The sequence below is a fragment of the Fusarium phalaenopsidis genome (genome assembly GCF_050370095.1).
Source record: "Fusarium phalaenopsidis strain FUZ10S chromosome Unknown contig_32304, whole genome shotgun sequence".
NCBI lineage: Eukaryota > Fungi > Ascomycota > Sordariomycetes > Hypocreales > Nectriaceae > Fusarium > Fusarium phalaenopsidis.
Window position 1 is genome coordinate 1,677,180 of NW_028145404.1, and position 16,384 is coordinate 1,693,563.

General features: G+C 53.1%; 6 protein-coding genes across 6 annotated transcripts; 4 read left to right on the top strand and 2 right to left on the bottom strand.

Moving 5' to 3' along the window:
- Positions 1-1,775: 1,775 nt before the first annotated feature.
- On the top strand, positions 1,776-2,945 carry LRP88_09822 (YgfZ/GcvT domain-containing protein; the record flags this gene model as incomplete). The annotated part of the gene is made up of 1 exon (XM_083246300.1): positions 1,776-2,945. One exon carries the CDS (start codon positions 1,776-1,778, stop codon positions 2,943-2,945), a length of 1,170 nt encoding a protein of 389 aa, XP_083097413.1.
- A 1,202-nt stretch (positions 2,946-4,147) lies between these two features.
- LRP88_09823 (T6SS phospholipase effector Tle1-like catalytic domain-containing protein) lies at positions 4,148-5,931 on the top strand (the record flags this gene model as incomplete). The annotated part of the gene is made up of 4 exons (XM_083246301.1): positions 4,148-4,423; positions 4,473-4,859; positions 4,909-5,173; positions 5,228-5,931. 4 exons carry the CDS (start codon positions 4,148-4,150, stop codon positions 5,929-5,931), a joined length of 1,632 nt encoding a protein of 543 aa, XP_083097414.1.
- A 306-nt stretch (positions 5,932-6,237) lies between these two features.
- On the top strand, positions 6,238-7,086 carry LRP88_09824 (J domain-containing protein; the record flags this gene model as incomplete). The annotated part of the gene is made up of 1 exon (XM_083246302.1): positions 6,238-7,086. One exon carries the CDS (start codon positions 6,238-6,240, stop codon positions 7,084-7,086), a length of 849 nt encoding a protein of 282 aa, XP_083097415.1.
- Positions 7,087-7,191: 105 nt separating this feature from the next.
- On the bottom strand, positions 7,192-8,322 carry LRP88_09825 (amidohydrolase family protein; the record flags this gene model as incomplete). The annotated part of the gene is made up of 1 exon (XM_083246303.1): positions 7,192-8,322. One exon carries the CDS (start codon positions 8,320-8,322, stop codon positions 7,192-7,194), a length of 1,131 nt encoding a protein of 376 aa, XP_083097416.1.
- A 661-nt stretch (positions 8,323-8,983) lies between these two features.
- On the top strand, positions 8,984-10,139 carry LRP88_09826 (uncharacterized protein; the record flags this gene model as incomplete). Its single annotated transcript, XM_083246304.1, has 4 exons — positions 8,984-9,028; positions 9,077-9,679; positions 9,731-9,957; positions 10,007-10,139. 4 exons carry the CDS (start codon positions 8,984-8,986, stop codon positions 10,137-10,139), a joined length of 1,008 nt encoding a protein of 335 aa, XP_083097417.1.
- A 3,691-nt stretch (positions 10,140-13,830) lies between these two features.
- Positions 13,831-15,653, bottom strand: LRP88_09827 (argininosuccinate synthase; the record flags this gene model as incomplete). Its single annotated transcript, XM_083246305.1, has 11 exons — positions 13,831-14,114; positions 14,184-14,513; positions 14,571-14,625; positions 14,679-14,793; positions 14,846-14,938; positions 14,993-14,997; positions 15,047-15,060; positions 15,130-15,225; positions 15,279-15,302; positions 15,360-15,568; positions 15,631-15,653. 11 exons carry the CDS (start codon positions 15,651-15,653, stop codon positions 13,831-13,833), a joined length of 1,248 nt encoding a protein of 415 aa, XP_083097418.1.
- Positions 15,654-16,384: the final 731 nt, after the last annotated feature.

The following is a 16,384-nucleotide window of genomic DNA, read 5'->3' on the forward strand; positions in this document are numbered from 1 at the left end:
GCGCGCCCAGTCAAGCTGAGCTGACTGACCGCTTCGGGGCTCGTGGCCGAACGGGCTGGCTGGACGGGACAAGCCAAAGCCGAAAGCCTTCTCGTTAGACACTGTCTTTGATTGAAGCCCGGCACACGTGGACCGAGGAGAGCCTGGCGTCTGGTGGTCTGAGGAGAAACAGCTGCCGTGTGCTTAAGCGAGGGGGGAAACATCTAGGCTTTCAACCACGAAAGCGAAACACGACGCCTTCCGACAGAGGAAGTCCATAGGAGAGAAAAGGTCTCGAACCTGTAGAGACGACACCGGAGCTCTCGCGTTCGGGTGCCCTGAACTAACTGTAGATCCTTCGGGAGAGCTGGGGTTCTGGCCAGCTGATCTGTATCATGAGATTGATAAAAGAACCAGGGGGTGGAATGGCACCTCCGCAGGCCCTACGGCGCATACTGTAGCTAGCCCCTCGTTATCGCAATCGCATACGGTACGCATACGCGTAGCACACAAAAGACTATGCAACAATCGCATGTGCTGGATTCGTCACCAACACGCACGCAAGCACGCCATATGGCGATGCCGTTTTTTTTTTCTTGGGCGGTTAGCAACGTGCTTCTTCAGGGGGTTTCGTCGTTGCGTGTCCCTGATGATATCACGTACATGTCTTGCGCAAGCTTTGGAGGCGAAAAACGAAAAAGTATCCACAATCGGCGAAATCGACACAAGGTCCCGATGCGGACCTGGCTGGAGTTTTTTTCTTTTACTGGCGTGAGAGCACGGCGTCGTATCGGCCGGCCTTGATCGGTCACAGGACCTCAAAAAGATCCACTTTCTTCCGCTCTCCCTCCCGAACACAGCCGGGCCGGATATCGGACACCAGGCGGCACAAAGGGTGCCGCTGCGCCATCTCATTGGCTAGCCGGGGCTGACTCGCGCGTGGAATGACAACAAGTCTGGGGAAGGGGTAAACGTGGTTGACCGAGGAGCGGAGCCCCGACTCGCCGAGGTGCAGCAACAAGAGAAGGCCGGTTTCGTCCTTGACCGCGATGCCGATAAAGGTGCCCGTTTTTGTCAACAATTCTGAGAGCCCATGCCGAGGTGTCTGCTGATCTGATCACCGTTGCACACGCCCAGCGCTCCGACACTGGGGTAAGCTGCTGACCTGGGGTCTCAGTCTTATCAGAGATTGCGGGTGCAAGGGGGCCAATTAGCTAGATGACCCCGTAGTCCTCGTTATCAGATCAGAGCCGGTCACGATGGGGAATGTTATCACTTGGCCAAATGCAGGAGAGTGCTGATGTTATCTTGAGCTCTTGAGAAGTAATATTGCAAATTGCTTAGATGATTGCTTAGATATTTGTTGCTGACGCCATATCATGTTGATGGTGCAAGAGGTCTTTTGTCTCCGACTCTTCCGTTGTATCCGTAGGTGGTTGATACGACGTGGCTGGCCGAGAACAATTTGTGAGCAACAATGACTGTTCCGCTAAAGCCGCAGGTCAAACCTGACTAAACGTAGATCCCTCAAACGTTACTGAATCTCACCCCCTCCATTATGTCTTCCCCTCCACACGGCTTCTCGGTGTTTAGCAAGTGTGGAGGACGGTAGTTTTAAGTCCGAGTTGCCCGTGAAGGCCGAACCCTTGAAATTCGCTTCTCGGGACGCACGGGCCATCCGCTTTCCATCGTTTCGGTACGTCATCATGGAAGATTTCGCAAATCTCCATACCGAGAGGCCGTCTTCGGGGTCAACAACCTTTAACTGAAAAAAACCACGCACATTTCTTCCAACGATGCGACATCTCCCGAGGCGAGCCCTAGCTCACGATGTCTTGTCGGGCCTCGTCTGCCGCAGCTGCCGGCAGCTGCAACGCCGACAATTCGCGACATCGCCGTCTCCTCCCCCGCCACCTGCCTCGGGACTCACGCCTTTGACGTCGAGGAGACTCATCTCCATTGCCGGGCCCGACGCTGCCAAGTTTCTACAGGGAATTGTGACCGCCAACGTCTCTGCTGCGAATGAAGAGCCAAGGAGGGATGGGTTCTACACTGCGTTTCTGACTGCGACGGGCAGAGTGCTCTACGATGTCTTTGTCTATCCTAACCACGGCGCCTCGGCTGAGGAGCCCGGATTTTTGATCGAGGTTGATGCGGACCAGGCAAAGATGTTGGCGAAGCATATCAAGCGTTATAAGCTCAGGGCGAAGCTGGCAGTTCGTCTGCTTGGCGAGGACGAAGCGAGCGTGTGGCACGCCTGGGATGATTCGAAGGGGACCAATTGGGACTCCATCGTCAACCAGACAAAGCTGACCCTTCAGGATCCACGGGCGCCTGGTCTGGGGTGCCGATTTGCGAGGCTGGATCAGAATGCACCCGAGATTGACCTCGAGCGAAGTACGGAAGATGCGTACACGATTCGACGATATCTACACGGCGTTCCGGAGGGTCAGGATGAGATTTCGAGGGAGCACGCACTCCCGCAGGAGACCAACATGGATATCATGAATGGCATTGACTTCCGAAAGGGTTGCTACGTTGGCCAGGAGCTCACTATCCGGACCAAACACCGCGGTGTCGTCCGCAAGCGCATTCTGCCGTGCATAATCTACGAGAAGGAGCACGCGGCGCCAACCGAGCTGCAGTATCACGTCGAAGGTGCGGCGCTGGCCCTTGAGAGCGCAACGGCAGACATGATTCCCCGGGACACGAGCATCGGGAGGTTCGAGAAGCGTGGGCGCAGTGCTGGCAAGTGGCTCAAGGGCGTGGGCAACGTCGGGCTCGGGCTGTGCAGGCTCGAGATCATGACGGATGTGGTTCTTCCCGGAGAGACGGCGTCGGCGGCCTTCAACCCCGAGGACGAGTTTGTGCTCGAATGGGGAGACGAGGGTAGTCGAACCGGCGTAAAGGTCAAGGCTTTTGTGCCAGACTGGCTGAGGAAGGGATTGGCTGCTCAGCAGCACTGAGACGAAAAGACCAGTAGCACTGAGGCCCGGTGTTTAGAAACATTGAGGCAGGATGCTCAGTAGCACCGAAGCAAGATACTGTAAAACAAGTGTATCAATAGACGGCACATACTAGACAGACGGAAGATACCCCAACTCTGGTACTGGCATGTTCTCATGATCGTCTCAATGAGGCTGTGATGCCTCCATCTTAGTCAATGGCCAGTTCCTCATGCTGTGCCTAGAAAAGTAGCCGCATCGATCATGAGGCTCTTGAATCATCCAGGTCCGCCAGTAGTAAGCCGTGCCCGTCCAACCTCGGACAGTCCGCAGTAAGAGGCATTGGGTGCACAAGAGGTCAGACGGGATGACTGCATCAAGGCTGAATGGCAAGAACCGCATTGGGTCAGTACATGTCCCTGGCGCCTCTATTTTGACGGTCAAGTCGGTGAGGGAGAAGCAAGTTGTGAGACATGGCGCGCGCCGATCGTGCCGTCCCGCTCCCCATATCCTTAACCTTCCATACGAAGCGACACGGGGAACACTCATAGTATCAGCAATGGCATGCTTCTCACATAATTGTGGCTATGGCATCCTTCGTTTCGAGCAATTCCCCCGAGGCCATGTGAGGTTCTTGTGATGAAGGCTTACCAACAACAGCAAGGAACCAGGCCGCAGCGGTCGGCGATCGACATCAGCTCGCGAGAGAGACATGCAGCGTGATAGTTCCAAGACCCCAGCCACTAAGCAGACAGAATAGGAGATGCTGGTCAGGGAAGGATATTCAAGTGGCTCTAGCTTGGAGTGGATCGACCATTTGACAGGGAATCAGAGGAACTTTGATTCGCAAGTTCGTCTTGGGGGTTTCCAGCTTCTGCAATTTGCTGTCTCCTCCTTTCAAGCCCATTGACTGAAAGGGAATTGGGCTGTCAGAATGGCCGCTTACCGTGCAGCATTGCCCGGCTTGGCAGAGCGAGGCCCTGCTCCTTTGGTGTAATCTCGCGAGCCTTCAGCCCTGGGGGGTTCTGAGACCAGGGGAAGCGACTCTTGGCTGTGCCGCTTATTTTGTCGGTTCTGTAGCATTTTGCGAATGCCGCGTTCCAGTGCTTGCTGTCGCGTCCCTATATAACTCTTGATGCCCGACTTCTGCGACCCGCATTGATGCGTTCTTCAAGGTCTTGGCTGGAGTGCAGATTCTGCTGAACACTCAACGTCACCAAACGATGGCTTCGAACGGTACCCCTGCGACGACCAAGCGGTTGATCGCCTGTTGCGATGGCACCTGGATGGACAGCGACAATGGCTACGAGGAGCCTGGGCTGCTGACGGGACAGGGAACCCTCCAGGTGCCTTCTAACGTCACACGCATATCTCGCTGCTTCAAGCGGAGGTGCAGCGACGGGAAGCTCCAGATCATCAACTATGAGTCTGGCGTCGGCACGGGCAGCAACATGCTTGACAGCATCACGGGAGGAGCCTTTGGCCTGGGTCTGTCAGAGGTGAGCATTGCGGTTTCAGGATGAAGCATAGACTGACTCGACTTTGTAGCGCATGAGGGAGACGTACTCCTACCTATGCGCCAACTATACCGACGGAGATGAGATCATCCTGGTCGGTTACTCTCGAGGTGCCTTCACGGTGCGTTCGGTGGCTGGCATGGTTGGTGCCCTTGGTCTCCTGACCCGTGAGGGAGTTGAGCACTTTTATCCCATCTTCAAGGACATGCAGCACTGGATGGACGATGACTACGAGGATCCATTCCCAAACATCCCCTTCCCCAACAAGCCCAAGGGAAAGGACGCTGCCGCGGTGTATCGAGCCGAGCTGGAGAAGCTGGGTTACACTCGTGTGAGACATGACGACGGACAGGGCGATCTGATCAAGATCAAGGCCGTCTGTGTGTGGGATACCGTGGGCAGTCTTGGAATCCCCCGTGTTGCCTGGCTGGACAAGCTCGGGATCCGCCCCGACAATGACGAATAAGTCTCCCCCTTTCGTTACCTGGAAGATATACGCTGACCGTCTGAGCACGTACAAGTGGCATGACACGAGCTTGTCGGATAAAATCGAGCATGCGTTCCAGGCACTGGCCCTAGATGAGACTCGTCCACCATTTAGCCCGGCTGTCTGGGAGAGGCGCCCTGAGAATAGACTCACGACGGATCTGAGGCAGGTCTGGTTTCCCGGTAACCATGCTAACTGTGGCGGTGGATGGGAGGACCAAGGCATTGCCAACTGTACTCTAGCATGTAAGTTGCCTGTGACACCACCGACATGCCTCGAACAGCACTAACTTGTGCTAGGGATGATGGATCAACTGGCTTCAGTCGGTGTCGAGTTTGACTTGCCGTCCTTGGAACGTTGCTTCCAGCAAACTGCAGACTTCTACAAAGCATCCCACGCCAAGGCCCAAAAAACCAAGCCAAAGAAGAAGAAGGGCGTCCCAGACAAGTGGGCAATCAGCCCCATCTTTGACAACAACCATCCCTTTAGGCCGTGGGGACTGGGCTCCATCAACAAGCCCTCCAGCCTCCTGTACAAGCTCTCGGGCCAGACGATCCGCACGCCGGGCCTATACAGGCCGACTGACCCCAAGACCAAGCTCGACGGGGCTAGGTTTCTCCAGGACACCAATGAGCGCATCCACAGTACGGTGCGCATCCGTCTCGCTTGTCAGGGTCTCGGGCTGAATGACAAGACGGTCTGGGACTGCCCGTCGCTGCTCAAGAGCTGGAAGGTGAAGCGCACGCAGGAAAAGTACCAAGATCCTGTGCCTTTCCACCCCGGCTGGGACCCAGAGGGTGAAGAGGACGACATGGGAGACCCTAATGGCTGGAGCAAAGGTCGATGGGTTTGGGAGTATGTTGGTAGCGAGAGTAATGCGCCAACTGACAAGAGGCAACGGATCATGGTTGAAGAGCCACTGGGTCCATATGAGCGGCATCTGCTGAGACTTTCAGCTGGTTCACCGAATGTATTCCATTTCTCGGATACGAAGGAGGACTGAAGCTGACGGTGTGGCGTATAAGTTGGCGTTTGGGTCAGGTTACTTGGACTTGAGCAGTTGCAAGTGTCTTATGCTTGTTTCTCCAATAATGAGTGAATATACCATCTGAATTTGATATTGACAATCAATTTTCTGAATTTGAAGGAATATGAATGGAAGAAAGCAATTACTTGCTCTTAATCAATGTGAGGCATCTCTTGGCTGGTGGGTCACGTGCTTTCGCGATGCGACGGCGAACTTCAGTTTTAACGTCACTGCCTTGAACCTTTGTCTTCTCCAACCTTGCACAAACCCACGATCCGAAAAATGTCCGACTCCAAAGCAGCAGACCTGCTGCAATACGCGCAGGAGTACGCTTCGAAAGATGTCGACATCTACGACCTCTTGGGCGTCGACGCCCTCACCCCAAAGGAAGACATTCATCGCGCGTGGCGAAAGCGATCACTAAAGTACCACCCCGACAAGGCTGGCGACAACTTCGATGCTGAGAAGTGGCAACTCTTTGAACGCGCCCGCGATGTTCTCTCCGACCCGGCTGCCCGCGCGGCCTACGACGGCGCCATCAAGGCTGCGCTGCTGCGGAAGCAGGAGCGCGAGGCCATGGACAAGCAGCGCAAACACTTTGTCGACGACCTCGAGGCGCGCGAGAACGCCTGGAAGCGTCAACGCGACGAAAAAGAGCAGCGCGAGAAGGAGGAGATTGAGAAGGAGAGGGCACGACTCTTTGAGCAGCGGCGCATGCGCGAGGAGGAAGAGAAGCGACAAGCTGATGCCGCGCAAGAGATAGAGGATCTTGCGGAAGCGCGACGACGCCTCAAGGAAAAGAAGGAAAAGAAGAAGCAGGACGAGGCGAGAGAAAAGTTTCTGCGCAAGTCGCGAAAGGCGGCTGAGGCTGCCGACGGGGCAAAGACTTCTGAGCCACTCAACGGCGTCATGAACGTGCCGGGAGACTTTTCGATGGACTTTGGAACAGAACGGAGGCTCTACTGGGAACTCATCTGCGACAAGCTGCGCGCCGTTCAAGCAGTCAGGAACCTACAAAAGGGAAACGTGACGACCGAGGAATACGAAGAAGCAGAGAAGGGTCTGTTCGAAGCAAAGAGGAGGATACACCAAGCCGAAGTCAAGTTTGCTGAACAAGCATCCGTTTCATGACATGGAATGCTGGACGAAAATGGGATACGGAGTTTGATCGGTAGCACTCTCAATACACCTGGGCGGCGTTTTGTGTCTTTAGGCTAATGCTGAGTTTTTCTAGAATCATGACTCTTGGTCGAGCCGCAAGATCTTGATGGCGTTCATCCCCATGATGGCCTTGTAGTCTTCCGTGTCCTGCCCAACCGCCTGGGCAGCGGCCTCGGCATTCAAGCCGACGCTCTCCCACTCGCCCTGCTCATCGCTTTCCAGAGGTGGGAAGAAGGGGTGGTCGGTGCCAAACATCAGTCTATCCGCTCCACTGGCTTGGATGGCGGCACTGAGTCCAACTTTTGAATAGATGACGGCATCAAGGTAGACCTGCTCCTTGAGGACCTGCCACACCCTCCGACGATCCTTGGTCACCTTGCCCTCGCGGACGAGCTGGCCGTCGTGCATGATGCAGCTCTCGATTCTTCCAGCGAGGAAGGGGAGGGTTCCACCACTGTGAGCGAGGATCATGCGTAGTTCCGGGACCTTGTCAAAGACGCCCGCCAGGTACATTCTCGTCACGGCGATGGTGGTTTCCATAGGGAAGCCGAGAGCCAGAGGGAGAACGTGACCATACTCGGCACTTCGAGGACCCCAGACGTCGTTTGGGAGGCCGTAGTGTGGGTGAAGGAAGATGGTCAAATCGTTTCGGGCCAGTGCTTCAAAAACGGGCAGGAGAGCAGGATCATCTAGTCCCTTCCCAAGTCCAGATGTGCCCAGGATGACTCCGCGGCAGTATTTGAGCTGTCTGAGATGTTTTATCGAGGCCAGCACCGTCTCAAGCGACGCCGACAAGGGGAGAGTGCCAAAGAAGAAGAGCCTTCCCTGGTGCTGACCGCACATGCTCGAGAATTCCTCATTGACCGACTCAGCTATGGCACCCGCCTCATCGGGATGTAAAAAGTCCAGCCATGGGTTGGCGAGGGAGATGACGGAGATGTCAATCTTGTGAGTGTCCATGAAATGGATCTTTTGCGCAAGAGATGCATAGTGCGACGTGAGAGGCCGACCTGGAGGCTTGGCTTCGACATTGTTTGTGGCTTCCTCAAGCGCCTCTACCTCTGCCTCTAGGAGGATGAGTCTGGGGTCTGGCGCTTGGGGGAACTTGCGGACCAGGGGGATAGAGGAGCGGGATTCGAGGATGCGGATGTAAGAGGGAGGGTACATGTGCGTGTGGATGTCCACCACGCGGATAGAGGACGACATGGCGTTGAATGAATAGGACAGGCAGTATAATTGCCGTGTATGGTCTGTGATGTATGATGTATGTCGAGCTTTATCTCTGAGGTGTCGGAGGAGGCCGAAGCAACGTTATCAGTACTTATGTCTCACACTGCATCATCCCCTCATCTGCAATGCACACAAAGACCCTCATGCAACGGCATATGCAACGGCATACTACGTAGTAGATATCGAATGAATCCAAGCATCTAGTAGCACCGGCCGATCCTTCGAGGTAGGCAGGTGGTATTGTGATCCATACTGTACTCGACGTATCCGGCAAAAAGCCACCCCCGCATCCCCCTCAAAGGTTATCATGATTCCTCGTCCTATCGCTCGCTCCAAAACGCTTATCAGTCGGCGGCACCCGAGGTACGGGCGTTGTACCGCATGCGACACTTTCTCCCGTTGCCATCGTAGCTTGATCATTGGATGTTCTTGTTATGTGAGGCTTTGTCCCTCGTGGTCTGGCCCTTTGATGGTTGCTGGTTGGCGTTGAAAAGGGTGGCACTTCTGCTCCCGGTGAAGATCGATCTGGTTCCTGTATTTTTGTACTTTTCCCGAGATCTAAACTGTTGTTTGAGATCTACTCTTCAATATCAAATCTTATCGTTCTATCTATCTATAGCGACTAGCCCATCCCATCATGACTTCGGATCTCGCCGTAAGCAAGGAGGGACTCTCCATTCCCGTAGGTGTCACCACACACAGATCGTCGCCATTCAGCTGACCCGTCCAGCTCATCGACTTCTCTCTTTTCCTCAAAGGATCCCCCTCGGAACGCAAAGACACAGCTAAGGCCATCCTCCATGGCTTCCAGACTGCTGGCTTCATCTACCTCAAGAACCATCATGTGCCAGCTGAAAGTCTGCAGCGTGCCTATTCCCTCTCCGCTAAATTCTTCGATCAGCCAACCGAGAAGAAGCTGAAGCTGAACTGGACGACACCGGAAGCCAACCGAGGATACTCGTCTCCCGGCCGCGAAAAGGTCTCCCAGCTCAAGGACATTCGCGAGGTAGACAAGGTCCGAAACGCAGCCCCAGACCTCAAGGAGAGCTACGAGATTGGACGAGATGATGAGCCTGGACACCCGAACCAGTGGCCCCAAGAGGAAGGCGAAATTGTCGGGTTTCGCAGTGACATGCTCGAGTTTTATCACCAGTGCAAGGGGCTGCATGTCGAGGTGATGAGAGCCATCGCCGTGGGCATGGGCCTTGATGAATCGTTCTTTGACGGGTTTACTGATGTCGGCGACAACACGCTACGACTGCTTCACTATCCTGCTGTGGAGGCCGATGTTTTCAAGATGAACCCGCTGACTGTGCGAGCTGGCGAGCATAGTGTAAGTGTGGTGTTCACATGTCCGTTGGCTTGAGATTACTGACACGGCCAGGACTACGGTTCCATCACTCTGCTTTTTCAAGACAGCCGTGGCGGACTGCAAGTAAAGAGCCCAACAGGGCAGTTTGTCGATGCCACACCCATCGAGGGCACCGTCGTCGTCAACGCTGGCGATCTCCTCTCACGCTGGAGCAATGACACCATAAAGAGTACCATCCACAGGGTCGTAGAGCCTCCGAGGAAAGAGTCTGACTCTTACCCGCCTCGGTACAGCATTGCGTAAGTATTAAGGTCAAAAATTATGTGAGCTAGACTGATAGGACGCCAGTTACTTTTGCAACCCCAACTTTGAGAGCTACATCGAGGCTCTTCCTGGTACTTTTGCGACTGAGCAGGACAAGAAGCATGAGGGAATCAAGAGCGGTGACTATCTGGTACAGAGGTTGACTGCGACTTACTGAATGGATGTTTGGGAACTGGCCGCAATGGTTGGCAAGTTGGTGTTCGTTTTGAGGTCAACAAGTAGATGGCCACTGATCTGAACTCGAATACGCAAAGAATTCTATCTTTGAAGCTTACAGCTTCTGTAGAACTCCTATATCTCATTCGTTTCACTCGATTACTTGACTGTTTGGGAACTCAAGGTTGCAATAATGGCGGGCGACTGGATCGGTATACCGCATCCAAAAGGGTGTAGAATTTTTGCTACTACACTCTATTCACAAGTGAGATGCCATTGCAACGGAATAAAGCTTCCCAAACTCATATTGGGAAGTGAATAAACGAGAGTATATTGATGAGTCTAGCGAAGGGAGAGCGAAAAAGGGCTTGCCATGTAGATTGAGACTCTCAGTGTAAAGTCTCCCTGAGGCCCTTCTTGCATCAGTGAAAGGAAATAAATAACCAAACCATGACAAGACGAAAGCCAAACAAGCGTTTGAACTCAAGTCTTAAGCAACAGAAATATCCAACCCATGACAAGACACACGAAATGGTCAAGTTAAACCGGGTTTATGGGCTTTTCAGCCCAAACATGTTCCAGAATTTTGAGCTCGAGCAGTTTGCACATTTGACTGTGCCTGAACGTGGGTATCAATGTATCGTCGAACTTGACGTATCGTCGATGGTAGATCTATGGCGAGTAAAAGGGGTAGAGTTCTGACCACTGCCAAAAGATCACAGAGAAACGAGTTTGGGAGAATCCCCAACCTCTATCTGGACATCCGGACCAGTCCCCGAAAAGACGAGAGCAGCGAGGGCTGAGCCAGGGAGGAGGCGGAAGAGCATCTCTCGGGGAGTCGAGCCCGTTGCGAAGCCGATCACCAATCCCAGCCCAACGCCGCACACAAGAAAAGCGTCGACGTATCTCTTCCGGTGTTGAAGATGATACAGTGTGCTGGCCGAGACGCAGTACAAAGCGATGGCGGTGAGAGTTATAAACGTGTTTAGGTCCGCGGCGAGCAAGCATTTGCTGCTACCTACACCCTTTGATATTGTTAGCAAGAGATTTTTTTATATATCGTGGACACGTGCTCCCACTCACCCCTTGACCTGCAATCAAACCGTACCCTTTTCCATCAGAGCAGATGTCCGAGTAATGCAATGCCGCAGCGGACGCTGCCCCGACTACGACCGAGGCCGTTACCCCAATCATCTGGTGTTCGAAGCATGCTATGGGCAATGGTCGCAGTTGTGACATTGACAACTGTTCCACGTCAAGTTCGCAGTTGGATTCATGATACATTCGCAAGTTGACTGTGTAGTCACTGGATTAGACGTCTTGGAAATCATGGGCGCTTGCCGTAGAGGAGAAGCCTTATCTGGGGTATATATGGTACTTGCCTGTTGGGAGCTCTCGGTCATCGGTTAGGTGTACTGCTAGGGAGTTTGGGATCTGAAGAACGACTCTCGAAGGCTTGGTTCTCACGAAAATGAAGAATACAGAGGTTAATTTGATTTAATAAACCACAGCGTGCTCTGGGTATTTGTCGTGGGTAGGTTGTTGACCCCCAAAAGCAAGTCACCCCGCAAATGCGACTGGGACCTGCAAGGCAACTGGCTTGATGCCAGAGGACAAGGTAAGGCTTTCAATGAGGCCTCCTGTAAGGCGTCTGAAGGAAGACGCACTCTGGCCGGGCGTCCCTCCCCCAAAGATGCAGTCTTGGCACTGCCTCATGGTTCGCACAGGAGAGTCGCTTGTGTAAAGAGTATTAGGGAGTCGTCTTGTTGACCCCGACAACCTCAACCTTTAGGCGAGACGAGATCTTTGAGAGAAGCTTCATGGATGCTAATTTCAGACAGTGAGTATATCCTTATGAACCTGAAAGAGAATCGTTCTTACTGATAATAGTTCTTTCATCGCCAGCTCGTCATCTACCAGCCCCAGTCTCCGCGCGATGCTGGTGCCCCCCGACGACCTTGAGCCAACATGTCCTGATGATTTGGAACCATCGGATGCCGATTTTGTGCAGTTTACGATGCCATCAAGCCTGAGCATGTCCTGTCCTTTGTACTGTGTGAGTAATAGGCAATACGCCTATGTGCTGCCTAACGTTACAAGACCGCTGACATCCCCCCCAAGGGACCGAAACACGACTATGGCGAAGATAGGACACCAATAGTACTCCTTAAGTGCGACCTGGACGACGACGAAATGTGTCGAGACCTATCCCCTCCGGAACTAGAGAAGCGTGTCACTTGTCGGCGGTCGGAGAGCCTCCCTTGGAGACTCGCCGTCGGGGCACTTGTTTCCTTTGGCATAATTCCAGCTGTTCACTCGGCCTGGACCATGTCCAGAGGGTTCCGAGTTGCCTCAGGGATGACATCGACAATGACGGCCATGGCGGTGGCGCCTCTACGGACAGCGAGCCATATTCCCAAGGCAGCTTGGATTGCGTGAGTGTTCTTGGATCCAGTGTTCTTGGACCATCTAGCTAACGCTTATGACAGCACGTACGTTACCTAAACCGTATACTTCTCCATCTACATCTGGTTACGACTCATCAACATCCCCCATCGCCCCCAACACAGAAAGACGATGCAAGTATAAGCCCGTAGATCAATGAGAATTAGGCTGACCGATATCGAAGTTATATCTTAGCGGTCGTGTTTGCCTCTTTTCACTTTATGGCGGGCTTTTCCCAAGGTGCCGAGTCCTTCCTGGATGGTGCTGCCTTGTTTGGCCCCATTGCGGCAACGGCAAGTGCCTACTTCATGTCCCTACTCATCACTATTAACTGGAGAGAGGCCGGGATGGCGGTGTATGAGCTGGCGTAGAGGATCTATCTATTGTTTCTACGGACCGGGACAGAGGCGTTCTGCTTATTGGTCTTTGGCTCCAGGTGAAGAGTGACGCTCTTTCCATGTGGTAGTATGGGTGTATGTCTCCTTTTTGTATTATTGTTACATCTCCGAGTGGAGAATTTCTTACAAGTATTGTTTGGAAGACAAGGATCGGATTGTTTGGTAAAGAACCAGCAGGTCCAAAACATATCATGTGCCCCCTCTAGGGTTTGTTTGAAGACAAAAGTGGTTCGGACTGTCTGGTAGAGGGCTAGAAGCCTAAGAACGACTGAACAGAGGAGAGCAGTGAATATATGATTGAGGTTGACACATGAGCAATTCATGTTGTCGCTTATCGATACTCTTAATTGTTTGCTCCTTCGCGTCGCGATAATTGCCTTGATTTAAATCCATCTTCCTAACCCGTTGCGCGCTCTAAGTCACATCTTAAAGAGCAACTTCAGACTTTCATTTCAGCAAGGAGGTTATCATAACCTACAGCTAGAAAGACCCAGATCCTCATGACCGAAAGGGACGAGATGCCCGAACCCAGACGCCAGCTGGAGGCAGAAGATAAAGCAACGTGGGAGCGACTCGTAAGTTTGGAGGACGGTGCTGCTGGTAGACGGAATTACGATCTATTGATCGGAGGAAAGAGTACTGTCTTACCAGGCGACCAAGTTATTCTACCCCCTTGATGAGTACGATGACTGCGAATGATACGGCAAGACAATCAGAATAGCATCCATATTTTGTTTTGGGTTTCTCTTCTAAACGCGAGAATGAACTACCACGTAGCGGGCATTGAGCCCTGCAAATTATCGCTGTCTACCTCGCTGTGGCGAAACCTTTTTGAAGTCCGTCAAGCGCTTAGCGGACAAGGGGCTCGCCGTCCTTGATCTTCCTCGCACCGTACTTCTCGAGGCGGATAGCCTGAATGGCAATGAAGCCTGTGGTGTCTTGGGGGGTCCAGTTCATGTCCAGAGTGTCCATGCTGCTCTCATCGGCAGAGTAGAGGTTGGAGGTTTCGCTGGATCGTCCAACGACGTAGGCGCATCCCTTGTAGGCGACAAGGTTCACCTTACCCTCCACTTGGCGCTGTGAGAACTTGATGGCATGCTCAACAAGCTCACGTTCGGGGCTGAAGTACATGCCTGTTCCAAGAGTCAGCATTTTCAGTTCAATTCAGTGGCTAGACGTGAGCGTGGAAGAATGTGACTGACCGTTGTAGATGGCGGCTGACCAGTCTTGAGTAAGACGGTCGCGGATGGATCGCACCTTGGAGTCGAGGACCATTCCTTCAAGGTCGATATGCGCCTGTCGAAGGATGGTAAGTCCAGGGGTGTCGTAGCAGCCTCGGCTCTTCAGGCCGATAAACCTGGACTCGACAATGTCAACACGTCCGATGCCGTTGACGCGGCCGATCTCATTTGCCTCCTTGAAGATCTCCAGGGAGCCGGTAATGACCTTGCCGTCGACCTCGAGCTTGACGGGAACACCTTCATCGAAATGAACAGTGAAGGGGGTCGGCTTGTCAGGAGCCTCGAATGGGTCTATAGATAGATGTTAGCGTCTACTCGTCTTGGTTAGAATAGCTAGTAGCATCTTACCAACTGTGCGCTTCCACATGTCCTTCGGGGGTTCGAGTTCTGGTTCCTCGAGGATCTGATAGGGTCAGCACGATGCAAGATAGAGTTTATGAGTGCAGGGCGGCTTACACCGGCCTCGTACGAGCAATGGATGAGGTTGTCATCCATCGACCATGGGGCCTTGGGCGTAGAGCTGACGGGGATGTTCTGCTCGGCGGCGAACTTGAGTAGATCGGCACGTCCTCTGTGCGGTCGTCAGCTTGGATGCGAGAAAGGGATGGTGGATGGTCACAAACGCGAATCGGTTGTAGAACTCTGGCATGCGCCATGGGGCAAGAACCTTGACGCTGGGGTCGCAGGCCTTCCATGCCAGCTCGAAACGAACTTGACTAGGAGAAAGAAGTAAGTACTAGGTTAAAGGCTCCTTGGAAAGAGAGGCATACTCGTTCTGGAAACGTTAGCAGCAGAAACATGAAAAGACGGATGGGACAACTTACACCCTTGCCGGTACCTGAAGAGATAGGACACCCGTGTTAGTGAATTGTCAAGCAAGATGTGACTTGACCTGGAGGCCGCTTACATCCGTGGCTTAGGATTGTGCAGTTGTGCTCCTTGGCGGCCTTGACCATGGCCCTAGCGATAACTGGGCGGGCAAGACTGGTTCCGAGCAGGTCATCTCGATGTTAGCTGGGTTGTCGATGAGTGTATAAGCCTCAATAAGTATCTTACATCGGTCCTCATAGACGGCGTTGCCTATAGATGTCGAGTGTCAGCATGAACTTATACTAAAACCAGAGCGGACGGACGCACATTGGATAGCAGGCCAGACCAATTCGTCAACAAGCTCCTGTTGCACATTCTGGATGATCATGCGCTCAGCTCCGAGCTTAAGGGCCTTGGACTTCACAGCATCAAAGTCCTCCTCCTGACCGCAATCGGCAAGGAAGCACACAACTTCATAACCTTGCAAGACCAACCACCGGAGAATGGTACTTGTGTCAAGGCCACCTGAGTAGGCACTGAATTAGGTCAGTTGTTAGTCAAGCTGACACTGTATTCCACTAGCATTGGAAGGACTCACAGGCAGACACGTTCGGGCGCCATTGTAAGTAATGATTTCTTGATGACGTGACCTGAAGAGGTAAGTGCGAGAGACAGACCGACCCAAGGATTAGATGCAAGAGGTATACGGGAAGCAAAGGAACCTGGTAGGTATCCGGCACAGACACAAAGTGGGCGAGGCTGCTATTTTTGTGGGATTGCCCCTCTGAAAAGGTTAGTCTTATCTGCCTTATGTAGGCGCTGCGAGTTGATAAGGGCCGACCAACCCTGGTACCTCTGACTCACGGCACACCAGGAACGACCGCTGAATCACTGAAGCAAGTGGGTCTGGGGCCCCGATCGGATCCGATCTAGGAATAACAGCTCCACTCCTTCTCCACTATAGCCGATCAGGGCCTTGGTGAATCACTCTTCACTAATGCTGAGATTTCCACTCGATGAGTGGCATCGGGTTGTCTCCGCTATCGCAGTAGAGAAAAAATTGACGAAATACTCATTTCAACAACCGACCCAGATAGGGACAACCTTAAATGACAACCTTGATGGGAGTGATGTGAGCGATGTCGGCGACGACGCCCCTGCCAGTGACGACGCTGACGGCCAGCAACTCCACTGTTAAAGCATTGATTGCTCAATGCTAACCGCAGCGCTTGATCATCCTGTTAAACACTTTGGTTAACGGCGCTCAGAAAACAAAGTTTAGCGAGATTGGGTCCTCCATTGCCTGAAGTTGGCAAAGAGGACTATTATCTTTACCTGAATTTCCTCCTAGC